A 19,206-nucleotide genomic window follows, 5' to 3' on the forward strand; every position below is an offset into this window, starting at 1 on the left:
TTAATATATCTTTGAGTCGTAAATATACAGTAACAGTGAGCCTGACAAAAGTTAATATAACACAGAAGCAAGGTTATTATATTTTAATAAAACTAAACAATAAAAAAAAAAAAAAAATTGTTTTAGTAATTAAAAAACAAAACTAGACTTTGGAACAAAAATCAAAACCAACTGAAACTATATTGTAGTTACAAAACCATCTAAAACAAAATAAAAATACAGGAATGTCTTTAGTTTTCTTTGTCAAATACCTCTATATTATAATAAACAAAAAATTAATACTGAAACTAATAAAAACTAAACTAAGACCACATACCCTCTCTGGAAACTAACTGAAACTGAACTGGAAACCAAAGTTAAAAACTAAAAATTAATAAAGATACAAAACTATAATAACTTTGCACACACGGACAGGAGTATATACAGATCATTGAGGTTTTTAATAATCATCAACACATTTATGTACAAAGCAAGCGATGTCATACTCAAATGACCAAAAAAAAAAAAAAAAAAAAAAAAGGAATCCTAAAATGCATTTTCTTCTTTTTTTTTCTTCTGTCATTAAAATAGCTAAAGATTATCTGAGGGAATCAATTAAACAGTTCAACACTTTTGGTACAGAGTCAGTATAATTACAGTTTGACAAAACCTTCACGGATTACCTTCCACAGTTAAACAGGCCTGGGCATGGGAGGTTGACGATGGATCCAAAATTATTTCCCTCTCCAATGACAATAAATGAGTTATGAGTGCAAGATTCCTTAAAAACCTCATCCCTGCCAGTTTTCCCAAAAGCACCAATTTTGTTTTTGTTCTTCAGTTATCCAATGGAACAAAAGCATTCTGGGAAATACAAATTACCCAGACGCAGCTCACACAGAAGACCTTCAATGGGCCAGGGAAATGTATCAGTGGATTAATTGAAAAGGGTTTGTTGGGTTTCTTGTTATGTTTGCAATTTACTACACAATCTGCTATCCATAACTATTCTTTCCTATTTGCCATCGCTGTGAGATGTGTAAATTTAATGTCGTTTTAGTTCTTTCTTCAAAAAAGCATCTTGAAACAAAGAACCTGATTGTCTAATGCACACAACTTTTAACGATGTCACAGTTTGGGATTTAGTATAAACTTTCTTCATTCACCCCCAGCTCATTAAGTGAATTAGTGAAGCGTTCTCCATGTGTGCCTCTAAAAAGAAAGCCAGCGACAAAAATGACGTTTTAGTAGTATAAACAGCAACAGAAGGGCAAAAGTGTATTTTTTTTTAAATGCCAATTGTTTATCATGTATTCAGTCACACAGTGAAATAGAAATGTAATAATTACTTCTACTTATAGTGTGAAGTTTAAGGGAAGTGGCATGTTCATCCCTCATGTTTTATGAGAAGAACAAAAAAATTATGCATTGATGTTAATTAAGCTTTGTGGTTCAAGGTCCAATTAATTAGATCAGCATTTATCTCAATCTGGGATTATGGTAGGTTCTGTTCTGTTGGCAAGGTCCAATATCTGGGATCTCTAAGACAGCGATCAACCCAATTCGCAAATCCCAGGACGTACTAATGGTACAGTTTTTGTGCATTTTAAATTATATCATATATAAACACACTTTAGGATATTGGTGTTAAAACTGTGGCAGATGAAATGTCCATTTAAATCTACAGCAAAGTGGTTTCCAAGTTGAACAACCCAACAAAGCCCAATGAAAGATTAGTTTGGTGCCATTTAAAATGGAGGGGGGGAAATCACACCCAGGGCAGTTCTAATTGAATTTCACTGTGTTTTGTGAATATAGGTGATAATATTTGTCATAGTCAAAATTCAAACCTTATTTTTGCAGCCATTATATTTAGTTATTCCCTTCCTTCAAAATAATCCAATCTTGCACCCTGTTCCAGGATTCACAACATGTGGTCACTCTGTGAAAGAATCACGTGAGGATCTACCAAAACTTCGTCTGCATTATTAGTTTATAAAACCAGGGACTAGGAATAACTGAGGGAAATACAGCAGAACAAGGAAGCAGTTTCCACTTAACATCCTTTAAGAAAGCATAAAAGTAAAACAAATTTAGAGAAACTAATCTTTTACAAAAACACTTGCGCCACTAGTTAGTTTGGTTTCTTTTCCTCTTCAGTCTTTACAACAGTGACTGCTTAAATGAGCAGCAACACTGAGGAGTTGTTGGTGAAAGTCACTATATACACATACACACACAATTCACACTCACTATACAGTCATACAACTGTGCACACATGTCAGTGTGCCCAGTTTTCTCAGTGGTATCACAGGTGACAGTCTGCCAGTCTCTCTATCTCTCACACAAACAGAAACAAACTGGTGAGCTGAGTTGGGCCGGTGCGCCTATATTGTAACTGTGACAACTAGGGTGGTCTTCTTGGTGGTTTATGAGGCTCAGTCAGGTCATCTGGCTGCCAAAGGGAACTGTGGGAAAGGTAGGTCCTCCTATAAAGCTTTTTTTTTTTCTTTCTTTTTTTCTTTTTTTTTTCTTTACATTTTCCTTAAGTCCTTCCAGGGAGTGGCTGTGTGTAGACAAAGAGAGAGACAAAAGGTCAGCTTCGATCGAACATTTTGTCTCATTTGTTTGTATTTATCAGAGACAAACTCATCAGTTAATGCTTACAGAAAACAACATTAGGCTGCATAACTATGACATAATATGTAGAGGAACAATTCAGTCAGAGCACAATTGAAGCAAGAGCAAATTGAGTGAATCACCATTGATCACCTGTCTCACTAGTAGAGGTCTGTCTGGTTAACATGCTAATACTTTGGAATGCTACGTTTTCAGAAATAGTGAGAGTAATTACCATAAAAATAAAAACGACAAGTTGCAGCCATTGTAATGCTAGTTAAACATGCAGAACTACCATTACATTACATCATCTTCCTCTCAGGTATCAGGTAAATTGGTCAACAGGTCAAAGAGTTGGTGTTGGTCCTTAAAGGACCAGTGTGTAGGATTTAGTGGCATGTAGCATCATCGGTAAAGTTTCAGATTGCAACTAACTGAACACCACTCAGTGTCAGGATTTGACAACCTTGGATTGAGAAGCGCTATGAAGTGTGTAAGGAGAAACTACAGTGGTTGCAAAACTTGAGAAAAACACAAAAGACCCAATCCGCAGGCAATGTTTGGTTGGTCCATTCAAGGCTACTGTAGAAACATGGCGCACTTCATGAAAAGCTACTCACGGCGTCTATAGATTAAAAACAGCTCATTCCAAGGTTACTAAAACACAATTCCTATATTCAGATGATTATAAATTAATCAAAACATACCTCTGAATATTATTCTATTTCTGCCAATAGATGTTACACACTTGACCTTTAAAATAGTGAAAATGTATGTGAAAACTGAACGGGGTAAAGAGAAACCCGTCTCAAACAATGAACTGGTTGATTGTATTTTAATCGGTCACAGATAAATGACTTAATTAATCAAATATAAATGAAGAATGTAGGGAGAGGAATAGATAACTGAAAAGGCGATAACAGTGGGAGTGCTAAGCCAAAGTGAAAGGCTATGACTGAAAGAGAATATTTCAAATCAATAATTAAAATACCCAATGCCCACAATGGAATTAAGTTAAATTAATATAAATGACATAACACTTATATAAGGACAAGGACGCAGACTGACAAAGAAATGGAAGAATAAAGATTGAAAATCTTACCATGAGGGCTTGTTGGTTTTAGCTTTCATCATCTGAGACATGAGGTTTAGCAATGGCCATCTCCTCCTTGCTATTTGCAATCATCTTACACTTCTACAAAAACACACAAAAAACCAAATCAGTTACTATGAGTTGGCACAGTTGCAAAAACAACTACTCACTCTGCGACATTTATCAGGCAAACACGTACACATACTGTACAATCACTCCTCCAACCCCCAATTTACCTCAGTAAGCTCCTTGATGGTGTGTATGTTAGCTTGCTGAGTGACCTTCCGCTTTGCTTCCTCGATGTGGTCCAAGTTAAGGGTTGGCGTTGGTGGGGCGAGGCACGGGGGAGGCTTGTTTGTGATGGTAGGAAGTGGAGCAAGAGGAGGCATGGCAGCCAGAGCACCCATATTGGTCAAGGCAGCTGTCATAGTAGCTGCTGTCATACTGGCCATAGCGGCACTCATGGTGATGTTTGACATGCTGGGCATTCCTGGAATATTGGATAGCCCCATTGGACCCATGTTGGGCATATTCGGCATGTTTGGCATCCCCATGCCCATTGGGAGAGGTAAAGGTAGGGGTAAGGAGAGGGGGGCAGGAGATGGAGTTGGGAGAGGGAGCTGGAGGATGGCTTTTGGCCGAAGACTCTCAGGAATGGGCACCCCCGCCTTAGCACACATGGCAGCAGCATTAGCTTTGGCTATCTCCAGTAACTGGTCCTTATCTGAGGAAAGAGGACAGAGGAGAGACAGAGGGCAGAGAGGGTGTAAAACAAAGAATGAATTTAAGAAAAATCGAAAAACAAAATCATACAAAATGAAACCGTGAGCTGTGTTAAGTATGACTGTTTTTAGTTCCTATCGAAATGTTTTACCCAGTTCAGTGAGCCGTGGAGGAGTCTTGCTGGTGCTGCGTCGTGTTCGGGACCCTGAGCGGCGCTGTTTGCGAAGAATGAGAACTGGAGAGTGGCTAGGTTCCCTTTTCCACCTGTCACGTCTATCGAACGAACGACTGCGAAATGCTGGGCGCCTGCCTCGACCCCTTGACCTAGACCTGCGTCTGCGGTCAGAGGAACGTGACCTCGAGCGCCTGCTTCTGTCTCCTGACCTGGACCTTTTCCTCCGGCCTGTGGAGCGGCTCTTGGATCGCTTGCTTCTGTCTGTGGACTTGGACCTCCTCCTCCCACGGGTGTTAGGTGAACGGGATCGCCTCTTGCGGGTTGGAGAGCGGGACTTGGACCTGCGGACCCTGGTCCGTGACTTGGAGCGTGAACGCTTACGTCGTGCAGCAGAGCGTGACCTCCTCCGCCGGGCAAGACTCCGAGATTTAGACCGCCGCTTCTTCCTTTCTATTGGTGAGACAGATTCTCTTTTCCTCACTGGAGACTTAGACCTGAGGGAAGGTGAATGATAACAAATATATGCACAATGAGGGTGGAGACAATTCCCTGAGTAACTTGATTACAAAAAATTATTTAATCCATATATAATTATACACAGCGCACCAAGTTTTGCCTGGATGAAGACAGAAAATAACAGAGAAAACGATAGAAAGTGTCCAAGTTTGGGATCATTCCAAGTTGAAATAATAAAGAAAAACTCTGTAAGTGTGTTTATTGTAAGACCGAACTAGCCTACTAGAATAGCCCATTGTCAATGCTTCACTGTGAAAACAAGTCATTGTTTTTCCATGGGGAAAAAAAGAAAACGTGATTGCTCTCTTGATCACATGAGGCATCCAGGTCCAAAACAAACCACCTAGACCTTCCTTAAAGGGGACGGCGGCTCAGCCAGTAAGACAAAGGTTCAGTTAGGAATCAGATCCTGTACTCAAAAGTTCTAATACGCTACTTTGAAAATACTCCACTAAGTAGTACAGTAGGAGAAAAACAGAAGCCTGTCCCCCGTTGTTGAAAAAACATCGAAACCTCTACAAAATCTCTTTTGTATATTTGATATTGCTCTTTAATAAAGCAAACATATTTCTTACCCAGTTACTCGATAAATGAATTTAATAATTGATAGAATACTTCTTCTACTAAAATAATCAATAGCTGTAGCCCTATGCACAATACTGCCTTTTACATTACAACTATTAGTGCAGCATAATGTGAGAATTAGGTCTTTAATATTTAATATTTTTCGAGATCTTAATAAACTTTAAAGTATTTAACTCCCACAGAACTCCCCCCCCACACACACACACACACACACACACACACACACAGGAACATACACACAACAAACCTAGACTGCTTCTTTCTGGATGCAGACTTTGACGTGGATCGTCGAGGCGAAGAAGTTGAGCGTGAAAGTTTCCTGCGATCCGGTCCAGGTGAGCGTGACTTGGACAGCTGCTTCTTCTGCTCTCCCGGAGATGCTGGACCTGTAGAGCTGAGGAGCCTGAGAAGGGTTTTAACGGGAGATTCCTCTTCTTCATCTGAGCCTTCTGAACAATCTGACTTTTCTGGGCTTGTGCCAGGCTCTCTGGAACCAGACCTGGAGACATCTTGTTCATTGGATGAGCTGGCACTCTCTCTCTGTTGCTTGTCATTGTTGGGAGCAAGCGTCTGGGGCGGCAACTTATCGGAGGAGCTTGCAGCAGGGGGGCTGGAGGCAACTGCTGAGGTCATGGGTTTCCACACACCTGCATGGTACATATTAAATGATAAAGCATAAAGACACATTAGGCCCTTTCAAGGCAACATTATCACAACTTACTGAAGACTGAATATTATATTTTTGTAGCCCGTACTTTAAGATCTGTATACACTACAATTGAATGACTGAGGGTTAAGGGGTTACTGAAGTGTCATTGCCAATTGACTCGAGTTTTAATATTGCACTTTTACACTTAAAATTGATTTACAATAACATCGACTAGTTTGTGAAGAACAGAAAGTTGAGTTTCACTTTTGTTTTTGTAATGGAATGCTCTTGTTAACAATCTTATCGTAGCTGATGCTTCAAAACATAGCCATGGAAAAGGTCTGACCTGTTGTAGCTGGAACATCTCCACTTTCGCTTGTTGCCTTCCCACCAGCTGTCTGCTCTACCTTAGGAGAGGATGGCTTCTTTTCTTTAACAGGAGAGGAAGATGTGGATCTGGCTGGGGAGGAGCTCTCAGACTCCCCATCACTTGACTCAGACCTGGAACTGGACTTAGATTTATTCAAAACTGCAGAGTCAGATTTAGACTTTGACCTTCTGCCACCCTTCCTAGGAGATTTGGACCTCCTCTTGCCAGGTGGTGGTGAGCGTGACTTTGACCAATGCCTCCGAGACAAGGAGCGGGATTTGGAGCGTTTGCTAGATCTTGGTGGAGAGCGATTTCTCCTGGCAGGGGATCGAGAGCGCTTTCTGATAGGTGATCGGGATGTAGACTTTCGTCGGGAAGGAGGGGTCCTGGATTTGGTCCTTTTGCGGGGACTCTTAGATCTGGAGCGACGGTTGCGCTTAAGGACTACAACGGAACGTGATCGAGTTCGCCTGCTCCTGCGGACAGACCGGGATCGTGAGCGGCGGGATCTTGGGGGTGGTGACCTCCTACGTCTAGACACAGATCGACTCCTGGAGCGCCTGCCTCCTGTGCGCCTTCCCAGTGACCGCGACCTGGAGCGATGAACAGGGCGTCTTGATCTAGAGTGGGAGCGACGGGTTCTATTAATGGAACGTGATCGTGAACGCCTGCCAACTGCACCACCTCGTCTAGGTGAGCGGGTCCTGGAACGCCTATTGCCTCCACGGGGCCGTGACTCTGACCTTCGACTTCTCCTTGGAGACCGAGATAGAGAGGGGGACCTGCGCCCACCACGTTTAGGGGATCGTGACACCTTTCTTTTAGGTGAGTGGGAGCTTCTGCGTCGCTTTGGGGAAACAGACAATGAAGTCCTCCGACGTTTAGGAGACTTGGACTTCTTTGACGCCTTTGGCGCCTTCTTCTTGGGGGTTGGGGAGCGAGAGGTGGACCGGGACCGACAGCTAGCTCTTTTGGGTGACTTTGACTTTGGGGACGGGGAGAGTGACTTCCTCCTAGATTTAGGGGACTGAGAGCCGGACAGAGAGCGGGACAGCTGCCGGCTCTTTAGAGGAGTTTTAGAACGTTCTCCCTTTGAGACTGACCTGGAGAGGCTTCTTGACCGTTCTTTCACTGCTGTTGCAGTTTGACCATCAGACTGCTGCCTACTAGGACTAGGTGAAGGTGACGGACTATGTCTTGACCCAGACCTCTTAATGTCTTGGCCCCTGGAAGGGGAGGGAGACCTAGACCTGGAAGAATCATGTTCCTTGGCCTTTGGCCGCTGAACTGAATTGGCCTGATCTTTAAGGCCTGGGTCATCTCTTGGGGTAGCACCTTCCTGTTTAGGGATAATGTCAGGGAGTTCATGGGCATGACTGAATGTACTACCAGCATGACTACCCTCTGTCTTAACCTTAACTGTTGCTGTCTGTGTTATCTCATCCTGGCCTGCAGAGGGTGACCTAGTGTCCTTTTCTGAGCCATTTGTGTTATTGCCCTTCCCTCCAGATGGGGACACAGCCATATCTGATATTTCTTCTTTCTTCACTCCAAGCACATCAGAATTCTGTGTAAGGATAGGAACCCCCTTCTCCTCCCCTCGTTTGCTTTTTGGAACCAGTTTGGACACTGGTTCTTGCAGGTCAGATGCTGCAGCTGGAGAGTATTTGCCATCACCAGCCCCTTTACCTCCTTCACCTTCAGACTCAGAACCTGAAGCCGAGCTGCTTTCAGATGGGGAGCGAGATGGGGATTTCTTTTCCTGCTTTTCATCCTTCTTCTTCTTCTTTTTCTTCTTCTTAGCAGCATGTCTTTTGTGTTTTTTGGATTTTGCATCACCTTCCGTTTCCGCACGATCTGAGAGGAGAAGTGAGGATTTTTTTCAATAAAATGAATCAATTTCTTTTAAAGAAAATATGAATTGTGTTTGTGTGTAAGAGTCTCCTACCTGTAATTACATCCCTTTTGCCCTCTTCCTTCAGCCCAGCATTGTCTTCAGCCCCTGTAGCTGCTGCAGCCAGTCTGGCACTACAAACACAAAACAAATATAACACAAAGAAAAGTGTTCACAGAAATTGTAGTTTTTCCTTGTTAATGTGTAGTCTCCAATACAAACAAAAAAGTAGGTCACAGTTTGGGTAAGGTACAAAATCTTGTTTAGGCAAGCCTAAAAAGTATTATGATGGGAATGGTGGCTTTTCTCAGACAAATCTGCAGAGATAATACAGGAAATTTGGATAGTGTGTTAAACTCTGGATTGATGTCTATTGCCTTTTACACCTCCAATTCCACATAACAGTAACTTGAAGAAATATAGAAATTTTGACAAAAAAATATAGTACACAGCTTTAATTTTTTTTTAGTATCCAGCTTGAATTTTATAAAAATTTATGTTCACGAGGTTGAAAGAATAAATCTATTAAGTCTCAGACAACAATCAATTTATTTTACACATTTTCACAAAATGTAATTTTAAATAACATTTTAGTTCTACTGACCTGGCTCTGGTTGTCCTGACAGGTCTCGGTGGAGGTGGTGGCTCCACATCCGAATCAGCACCAGACTCTGAACTGCTCTCCTTTTCCCCCTTCCTCCTCTTTTTCTTCTTCTTGCTCTTGTGTTTTCTGTGTTTCTTGTTTTTCTTGTGAGGTGGCTCATTTCCTTCCTTGGCATTTATGTCATCTTTCTCAGGTGCCTCATCCTCACCTGCACAGGGCAGCCAGTATTTTAGATTATGCAAATATATGGCAAATCCATAACATGACAATACAATTTGGATGTGCAGTCATTATCCAATAGGTAAAAGTTTCTCCCTATACACAATCAAACAGCGGTGCAGCACTGTTGCTACATACCACAAATTCTTCCAAAATGTGATCACCGTAAATCCCTGTACAATTAGCTTGTAAGTCAAACTATATATTTTCAATTTTCAAATTGGTTTGGTAAACTGGTTGATAAGGAAAACAAAGAGTGATGATGGTCATGATGAAACTACGGTTGGTTGGATAAAACTAAGGAGGAGGGGACGCGGGTATTTTGCCTCCTGTGTGTAAGATGTTAAGATGCCTTACAGAGTTATTTGACTCTGGAAGCAGCTGGAAATTATTTATTCCGTGTTTAGAACAATACTTAATATATTAAACAAATAAACTCCTTGCTTGTTGCTCTGACACATTCAGAATCAGAAGTGCTTTTTCCTTTATCCTTGAACAGGCGGCTGTTAAAACATATATATTTAAATAATTAAATGAAGATCATAAATGTGCTAGAAATAGTTGACTATATGAAAATCTTTAGTCAGGGGCAGCCATAGGAAACACTGTACCCACTTATCGTTTATCCTGTTCAATTCAGTGTGCACTCTTCACAGGAATCCTGTGTAAACTGTTCGTCATACACAAAGAATAAAGTGATTTATGGATAAGAGGACGTTTGGCAGGCACTAGTTAGCCTTTCACCTTGACAATTCTGTATTCGGTATAATGCAGTTTTTTCAGGACCGATGGAAAAGCCGTAACAAGCCATACCATGAGCGACCATGCTGTTACATTTTTTCTTTATAATTTTGAACATTGCCAGTTCAGCTTTCGTGTGTTTTAAATAGTTTCTGGACAACTATGGACTTTTATGACAAAAAGGGCATTAAACCTCTCAGGCATAAAAAAAATCTGCAGGAAAACAGCAGTAAAAGAAACTAAATCAAAATGGCAAAAAATTGAATGAAACATATTTCTTTGTGTCCAGTCACTCACCTGAGGGAATTTCCACTGCACATTCCATTGACCCTGGTTTTGTAAAGGCCCTCTTAATGCCTCTGGTGTGCTGCTCCCTCACTCAACACTGGTAAGAGAAACAAAGTTATTCTCAGTTCAGCAAAAAAGAACGCATCATTAACACAAAGTAGAGATTTCATAGACATTATATAGCAAAATGTAAGTAACCCTAACCCACAGCCGGCTAGCGAATTGACTCAAGTGCTGTATCATTACAGTCACCGGATTGGTTTAAGAATGTGTCATCATATACAATTGATGAGAGAGAGAGGCATTTAAACCTCGTCTCCTCAATACATCCATTATTTAAGGAGTCACAACATCAATGTGTCATTACAACAAAACTGATACAAAGAACAAAAAGCACCAAGAGCTCAATGATGAACACAGTTCACATGCCGTTGCTGAGCGGCTAAAAACCCCCCTTAGGCGATCAAGGTAAGAAACGCCTTTTACCACACCACCACAGTGTAATGGAAAAACAAGCCAAGTTGTGCCAGTGCAGCTCGCCTGCTTATGGGTCTTTACAGCATATGGTGACTACACTCTCAACGGAAAAACATTATCCTAATGATATGTAAGGATGAGTACAGAGGAACTTTCTAAAATGGATACCCCTCTAGTCAGGAGCCAAATAACTGGGCAGTCATGCTGCTATCAGTATTTATAAATGTGGTGGACAAAATAGACACCTCTCAGTATAACCAAGAGTACCACAAACTATTACATACAAAATTACCATGAAGATGACCCAATACGCACTTCTCTAAAACAGTTTGAACAAAAACTAATTTTAACCTTCATGAAGGTAAGACTTATTGCAAGTCTGTTCTAATGGACTACTATTGTATATAACCCCTCTGTTATTAAACAGTCAAGTCTAGAAAGGTCCCAAGAAGCTCTACAGGTTCAGGACTGGAGCTGAACATTTTCCAATTATATATATGTGTGTAATAAAAAATAAATGTTGAAATAAAATGTTTCCCATGTGTGCCCTAACCAAACCAGGTCTCATTCCCACTCTTTCCCTAAAGGGTATTGTGATAAATATTGATAAAGAACACCTTCTGGCCATGGTCCTATTTAACTTTTTCCACCACATACTATAGCCCAGTCACAAGAACAACTTGAGTATTTAACTGGCAAATTAAGACAGCCTGTCTCTGAACACACAATAACCGCAATGCTTAGATAAACCTACAGTGTGTGTCAGCAAAAGGACCAAAATCTGACTAGATTACTGTGTAACTTTGCTTTTGATTTTACAGTCTGTAAACACTCTTTTTGAAAGATTAAAATAAGTAAAACAAGAGACGCACATGAACATGAGCATGCATCTGCTTACAGATTAGCTATCTTTATTTAAGGAATAAATAGACCGCAAGCATCCTGCCTTAACACCAGTCACTGAGATACGTAACAAACATGGTCTACCAGTACTTAAATATAGGACCACTGATATAATAACTCAGTGGTATAACCCTTCTAACACAACAAAGCTGTTGTGTCTCCCAGACTACAGTGAGGCTGAATAGCTAATGCAAAAGTTCAGAAACATATACTTGTAGATGGTGGTAGCCGTACAATTTAAAATTAACTAAGATCTCGGAAAAACATCTTATTGGCATCTTATTTATGCATTCATCCATTAAAGTTGTCTGATTTCAGCCGATTACCACCGTCTTCTTTGTATACTATATTTGTTTGTATGCAAGAGTTACTGGATACCTACATTTCCTGAGTAGTATCTATCTATCTATCTATCTATCTATCGTAAAGGCATGTTTCATTGTCGACCATGAGCTTATCGTGTAAAGGCAACATTAGCCCTGCCACCATACATACACGAGAAGCACTCCTGCTAACAAACACTGGCAAAGAGCCACGAGTCACAATCTCACAGTTGGCGCAAAACACACACACACACACACACACACACACAGGATTTATTTGCAGAAACAATTAACCAACACTAAACAATAGCTACGTATCCGAAAACAATAACACTTAAATCGTGAAACACCAAGAATCGAGGTTATGTAGCAAACACATGAAACGCCAGGGTTGCTAACGTTATCTAACATTACCGCTTCAATTACTGCTACAGCTAACCATCCAAAGGTATGGTGGCCAACATGTTATTTCAGGACTCAAATAACCGCAGCTAACATTAAGTAAGCCCCATTGTGTGTCCGACGCACTGGTACGCGGTGCTTTGTTACACGAAATGCAATTATTTACACGTCGGTTTGGACAAAGATGTGCGGATAATAGAGGCAAACAAAAGAGAGGAGGAGGAGGAAAGTTGTAAGCAGCAACAGACAGTTCATTCACATGTTAGATAATCAGTGCTGGGCCTGCACTGCCCTCGGTAGCCTTAACATTCATTCACAGAGGACTACGGCTACCTAACATTAGCTTAACTCAATACAACGACCATAATAATAATAATAATAATAATGTTTTTTTATTAAACTGCATATTCATTAAAATGTGCATTATTCTGCACGCCTACCAGTTGGAAAAGCTGACACATGCTGCCTGCACGCCGCGGCCTAAGAGCCAGCCACTCGCTAGCTAACGTTAGCATTGCCGTAGCTAGCGAGCTAGGCGTTTAGCAGCCGCTTGTTTCACCAAAGTGAGTTCATCCGCTCATCGCAGCTGTCGATTCTGTCGCACATACTCACCCAGCTTCTGTTCGGTGGCTGCAGTTCCCGTGGAGAAAACGCCAACTGGCCGCAGTCCTGAGATGTGTGAAGCCGAACAATCGTTGAATATGCTAACCGTTCACGTTAGCCGACTACCTGATCCGCCATGATGGAGAAAGGTTACCCAACATGCCATGCTTCGCGGTTTGAATGGCGGCGTCACTGTTTCCTAGGCAACTCCGTGCTCCATGGTAGCAGCAAACTCACCGTGGTTCAATTATCTCCAACGTTACTTCTTGTTTTTGTCTTTTGTACGTATTATCCTATGTATAATATTATAAATAATGTATGATTTTAAAAAAGAAAAGAAAAGAAAAGAAAAGGCCCCGTTACAATTTATGAGTGTGTATAACTTTATGTAATGATTGGATGTAGTTTGTGTCTCTTTACTCTGCCTTGTTAATTTTGTTGCACTCAATATATTTTTTAATATCTTTACGGTTTCTTGGTTTTTATACCCTGGATCTCAGAGAAACATTACTTCATTCGGGCTATATTTTTCCTTGTTGAAATAGAAACGAAAATAAACAAACACTTGAAGCTGTACAGTGTGACACCCATCTAGATAAGGTAGGAAAAAGCACACCTGAGTGTCTTCATCGTATTACATGTGGTCACTTAATTAAAAATGCTTTTCCCTTTTCAGTGCTCAAACTTCACTACACATTTCCCATGCACGAAAGAAAGAAAACTAAATGATGTGTTCATGGACAATGCATGAGACTTTCTCATATACAAAATGGTTTGAAAGTTGCTGCTTAAAAACCAGACATATAACAACAAAGTGATGCACAATTGCAAGCCTTTCTCTCTCTCTCTCTCTCTCTCTCTTTCTCTCTCTCTGTTTTTACCTTCTTTTTGTCCTTCACAGTTGAAAAGAGTGAATGTCACATTTGGTAATAATGATCACCTCCTAGGGCATGTAGACGATATTGTTTGCTGTTAATATATGTGGCTTTAACATCTGTTTTCAGCAGTAAATGCATTTGTTGTTGTTTTTAAGCAGAGACATGGACCATTTAATGATTTTTAGTATTTTGTGCCAAACCTGATTCGATTATCTGGATAATCTGGATTATAATAGTAATTTTATCTGTCATGTAAAACACATGCAAGTGTTGACTATTGAGTCGTGTGTGTCTGTGTTGAATATGAAGTAGCTTTTATGTGTAAGCAGTATTTAGTGCTTTTATTTAGAAACATCAGGGCAGAAAGTATTACTAGTTTTAACTTTAACTAAGAAATGTGTGCAGGCAGCAACTATAGTTTTAAAGTACTGTAAATGTTGTCTTCAACTGCCAAGGTCCCCTTCAGACACATTTTAAAACATATAAAAATACCCTTCTTTGTATATTAAATTGTGTCTAATACGATTTTTCCATAAAGTACTCCTCCTTCTCCCTCCTTGAAAAATCCAGAATTGGTGAAAAGGTAAAAAGTATTTTAACTAAACACAAGATGTCTCTCTTGTGGTGTCACAAATAATGCTCAGAGCCCAGAGAAAATATGCATTTTCAGCAGATGAATGTGAAAACAGTATTGGTCAACTATTGCACATTCATCCTTCTCCACAGAAGGAAGGGAGGTCAACCATTAAAGTGAAGTAATAATAAGCACATTTTTGAGTGCAAGAGGACTAAAGTCTCAAAATGTTACTCCTTACACAGCAACAGATTGAATGCCAACATCAGAATAAAGTAAAACACCAGAGAGATATATTACTTGTGCCGACTTTTAAGTTTTGTCAGGTAAAAAAAAAAATATATATTTGTGGAGACTGTGCTTTTATTTTGAAGGATTCGGGTCGGAAGTCGTAATGTTGTCGCTGTAGCGGAGGCATTGTTGTCAGTGGCATGTGTTTACTTCTAAAAGTCTTCATCAGTTAAAGAAAATGAAGAAGAGGTTTAACATCAACCTAGACGATTCTGCGTTTACCAAAGAAAGAACACCGGTTTGTTTTTGTTTTTACCAGAATTACGTTAATATCTTTATTTCTACGGCGGCTCGGAAGTAGCTAGCTAGCAAGCTGTCAAGCTGGTGGCTACATTTTGTAAACAGCTTTACCAACCTCGCATCACAGAACTGTAAACGTGAGTGATTGTTCTGCATGATTCATTTCACAATTCTCAACTCTCAGATGTCCATTGTGTGATTATATTCCAGCCAAAGCCGCAGTTTCAGTCATCGTCCAAAGTTGGACAAAACCCCTCATCTTCATCTTCAGCAAAGCCCGCTGCAGAGCCCGAGGACCAGCCCGAGGACCAGCCCTTGTCCTATGCACAGTTCATCGTCCAGAGTAAAAACAATGTGGCTGCTCCTCCTCAGAGAGAGGGTCCCTGCAAACTGCTCAGGACTGAAGGGACTGGGGTTACCAACATGGAGCAAAGTGAGTCACCTTCAGTGTCGTCTGTCCCAGGAGGATGTGAAACAGGTCAGGACTGTGTTAAAGGGTCTGAAGGTGGATCTGAAGGGGTCAAGAACAGTGAGGAGACACCGGTGACTGGCACGGACCAAAAGGAGGGGAATTGGCAAAGGTCAGATCCAAGCCTCAGTCTGGGTCCAAAACCAGCGGGTTCTGGGAGCAGCATTATTGTCAGTCCTCGGCAGGTATGTTAAAATGTACAACATGTATGTGACTTTTGACTCAGGCATCAGGTCTGTGCAGGAAATCCCCAATGCTCTCTATCCAAACATCCTTTCTCTGCAGATGTTTACTCCCACTCAGAGTCACATTACACGGTACATTAGTTTGCTGATGGAGACATCAGGCTTGTTCCAAGTTGTTTCTTTATTAGCTTGGATAAGTTTAACTGTCTTCTGGCTTGTAATTCAGCAGGTGTAACAGGAGGTATGTGTTGTTTTGTTTTTTTTTCCCAATTCAGAGGGGAAATCCCATTCTGAAGTTTGTGAGGAGTGTCCCGTGGGAGTTTGGAGAGGTTGTACCAGACTATGTCTTAGGCCAGACAACTTGTGCTCTCTTTCTCAGGTGGGTTTTGCAGCAAGGACACAGCCTCTGCACGTGGGGTGCCAGCTCCACCAGGCGAGCCACCAGGGCTTTTGTTTTTGATGAGCAATGTTTTTTTGCTATGCACTTCTTTCATGCAAATTTTTTTGTCTCTTTTGTGTGTCGTGTTTTCCTCTGTTGTTGGTTTTGGGCCTGGCTAAAAGTCTGAGGTATCACAATCTCAATCCAAACTATATACATGACCGTCTGAAGCTGCTTGGACAGACTTTCACCCTGCGAGTGTTACTGGTACAAGTCGATGTGGTAAGTAAAGAAAACATTGACCCTGACGTTGGCAAGTTATATTCATTCAGTCAACATTCGCTGAGTCACACGGCTGAAAGTGCAATGTTTTGCAAACCGTTGTGTCTCATAGTTAACTTCAGCAAGGTAATATTCTGGTTGTTTGTACTGTATTTATCAAACTTGGCAGGAAAGGAAATTCAGACCCCGTCTTGGAAACAATTATTATATCCAAAGAAAACATATTTTAATTGATTGATATCTGTGTATCAAATTGTTATTTCTTTGATGTGATTGTGTTTGTGTGTATTTAAGTCTCTGTGCTCCAACTTTGTCAGCTGTTCTAAGGTATCATAAACATACTGTGTTAAAACATAGTATGAATTTCAAGTATACAGAACGTTTTAAAATTAATTAATACATTCTTGCATTTAAAAAAAGCTAATAAATAATTAAACTAATTAAGTAGTATTTAACTAATAAGTTAATACTAACAAATTTAATTTAATAAATAAATTAATTAATAAAGCAAATTGATACAATACAACAAAGAGTCACAAAATGCCTCTACATATCTGTAGGCTAGCTGATTAACTGTAACAGCTGGATTTCATTGTCACTTTCTATTACAGTGTGTTGACAAGGATTAAAACAGTCATCAATGTTGTGTTTAACAAAATGGAACCGCATATAGAAAACACTAAACCGTTAACGGAGAGCTGTAATGTAAGCTATCCATGCAGAACGCTGTATTTGTCAAGTATATCTTGCCGCAATTGAATTTGTTTCTATAACAGTGGTATAATTGAACTGTGAAGTGTGCAGCTGGAGGCAATTTTGGAGAAAAATATAAATGCCACAATTGACAGATACTATATACAATATGAAACAGACTCCATTTATGAATTAAGAATTCATGCATTTCTCACTGACATTGGTTTTTAATCAGAAAGATCCTCATCATGCGTTGAAGGAGCTGGCTCGCATCTGCATCATGGCTGACTGCACTCTCATCTTGGCTTGGAGGTAAGACCTGCAACAGATTGCTAATCAAACTGAACAGGACAACGAGGTTTACTTGGAATCAGTTTTAAATGATTGCTTCTCCATGTTGTGCATATGGTTCCAGCCTTTGCACCTAAAAAGTGAAGTGATAAAATCTGATTTTTCTGTTTTTTCAATGTGATTCATATTTGAGTTTGTAATGGTTAGTTTCATTTAATTGTAATATTAATATGTTGTCTTATTCTGGCCCTGTTGGTCAGGGAACAGTGAGCCTGATAATTAAGTAATGAAATAAATCAATAAAAATACCTAATACCTCTTCATGTGGATTTGACAGTCCAGAGGAGGCAGGCCGTTACCTGGAAACGTACAAGTCATATGAAAAGAAACCAGCAGACGTATTGAAGGAGCAAGTTGAAAAGGACTATCTGTCAAAGGTGTGTGGATGGAGTCACCCTTTTCTATGTAAAGATTATATAGTACATAAAGATTGAGAGGCCCATTCATATTTTTAGTTTTGATAATGTTGACAATTTGAAAAATATGGAACATATATATATGGACATTTTCATGTGATTGACTGAATATGATCCAGTCACAGACAATGTCCAGGACACTTATTTGCAATCAGAGTATTCACAAGTGTCTGGCAGTGTTTTTTAATCTTTGAACAATGCAGTGCTGATCAGATTGGTTTGTTTTAAGGTTACAGATTGCCTGACCACAGTGAAGTCTATAAACAAGACCGATGCCATTACCTTGCTGTCTACTTTCTCAGTGAGTACTTCCACAGGGGAAATTCATCCTCAGATTGATGCTGTACTTTAAGCAGTTTATATGCACAGACAGACAGATTTGAATTGTTTCATTCTACTTAATTTAATTTAGTGGTGTTCTCGGAGGGAGTCATATGGTCAGTGTACTGATATGATGAATTTTGTGTTTTTCTTTACAGTCTGTAGAAGGAATTATCAGTGCCTCTAAGGAAGACTTAGTCCTCTGTCCAGGCCTTGGGCCACAAAAAGTAAGTAAAAATACATGTGCGCCACATGAATATAAAGACAGTTAGAAGGAACATTTATTAAATAACCATGTTGGCATTTTTTGCTTGCAGGCAAGGCGACTTTACGATGTGCTGCATAAGCCCTTCCTCAAGTCAAACACAAAAGACAGCTGAAACCTCTTACCAAGGAGGTGTGACATGCTTCTGAAAAGAACTCCGTAAAGCTGCTCATCATGTTCAACAGCGTGCAAACACACTTCAGAGGGCTGAATTAAATACTTCAAACACTCTTGATTTACTTCGGTCAAGAAAGAATTGTGTATTGTTTACGGTCGGAGCTGCTCACTGATTCTGTGCTTTATTCAGTTATGGTGTTATATAATTTGTCTATTGTTGAATTTCTTTTTTATGAAAATAAATATTTTGTAATATTTTTAAACTGTTGAGTGTGCATTAATTATTTCTTAGTTACTTTGTTCTCAGAAATAAACTAAAATAAATGCGTATTCACAAAAACCTAGAGATAATTAAGAATATATATATTATTGAAGTATACTGTATGAAATTTAAACATAGAAATTAAGCTTTTTTTGATGACAGAAAGGGGGATGATACCGTACTAAACTGCTGAATATGTCGTAAACTACTGTAACTAAAGAAAACATTTGTATTTGAATGACTAATGATGTACCAATTTAAATATGAAGGAAAAAGAGCAGTAAGGTTCCTCTCAGAAAGGAGTAACCCTTCTCTTTTAA

The 19,206-nt window shown here is 40.0% G+C and overlaps 2 protein-coding genes across 2 annotated transcripts; one reads left to right on the forward strand and one right to left on the reverse strand.

Annotated features, from left to right (window-relative positions):
• Positions 1 to 421: 421 nt before the first annotated feature.
• sona (SON DNA and RNA binding protein a) lies at positions 422 to 13,332 on the reverse strand. Its single transcript, XM_051402724.1, has 10 exons — positions 13,173 to 13,332; positions 10,465 to 10,552; positions 9,208 to 9,415; positions 8,658 to 8,737; positions 6,686 to 8,566; positions 5,938 to 6,337; positions 4,566 to 5,083; positions 3,928 to 4,415; positions 3,701 to 3,793; positions 422 to 2,545 (listed from the first exon to the last, which is right to left on the reverse strand). The coding sequence occupies exons 2-9, from the start codon at positions 10,490 to 10,492 to the stop codon at positions 3,719 to 3,721; spliced, it is 3,678 nt and encodes a 1,225-aa protein (XP_051258684.1). The 5' UTR covers positions 10,493 to 10,552; positions 13,173 to 13,332; the 3' UTR covers positions 422 to 2,545; positions 3,701 to 3,718.
• A 1,645-nt stretch (positions 13,333 to 14,977) lies between these two features.
• Positions 14,978 to 18,887, forward strand: ercc1 (excision repair cross-complementation group 1). Its single transcript, XM_051402727.1, has 9 exons — positions 14,978 to 15,144; positions 15,357 to 15,800; positions 16,076 to 16,179; positions 16,362 to 16,461; positions 17,390 to 17,466; positions 17,783 to 17,882; positions 18,151 to 18,222; positions 18,401 to 18,469; positions 18,560 to 18,887. The coding sequence occupies exons 1-9, from the start codon at positions 15,085 to 15,087 to the stop codon at positions 18,620 to 18,622; spliced, it is 1,089 nt and encodes a 362-aa protein (XP_051258687.1). The 5' UTR covers positions 14,978 to 15,084; the 3' UTR covers positions 18,623 to 18,887.
• Positions 18,888 to 19,206: the final 319 nt, after the last annotated feature.

Source organism: Dicentrarchus labrax, unplaced genomic scaffold (assembly GCF_905237075.1).
Source record: "Dicentrarchus labrax unplaced genomic scaffold, dlabrax2021, whole genome shotgun sequence".
Classification (NCBI taxonomy): Eukaryota; Metazoa; Chordata; class Actinopteri; family Moronidae; genus Dicentrarchus; species Dicentrarchus labrax.

Excerpts from the sequence above, each read along its gene's own strand:
- sona (XM_051402724.1), bottom strand. The coding sequence starts at position 10,492 with ATGGAATGTGCAGTGGAAATTCCCTCAG. Across the intron at positions 6,338-6,685 it reads AGATGTTCCAGCTACAACAG|GTGTGTGGAAACCCATGACC; the intron begins GTCAGACCTTTT and ends TGTACCATGCAG. Across the intron at positions 3,794-3,927 it reads CCATCAAGGAGCTTACTGAG|AAGTGTAAGATGATTGCAAA; the intron begins GTAAATTGGGGG and ends GTGTTTTTGTAG.
- ercc1 (XM_051402727.1), top strand. The coding sequence starts at position 15,085 with ATGAAGAAGAGGTTTAACATCAACCTAGACGATTCTGCGTTTACCAAA. Across the intron at positions 15,801-16,075 it reads TTATTGTCAGTCCTCGGCAG|AGGGGAAATCCCATTCTGAA; the intron begins GTATGTTAAAAT and ends TTCCCAATTCAG. Across the intron at positions 17,467-17,782 it reads ACTCTCATCTTGGCTTGGAG|TCCAGAGGAGGCAGGCCGTT; the intron begins GTAAGACCTGCA and ends TGGATTTGACAG.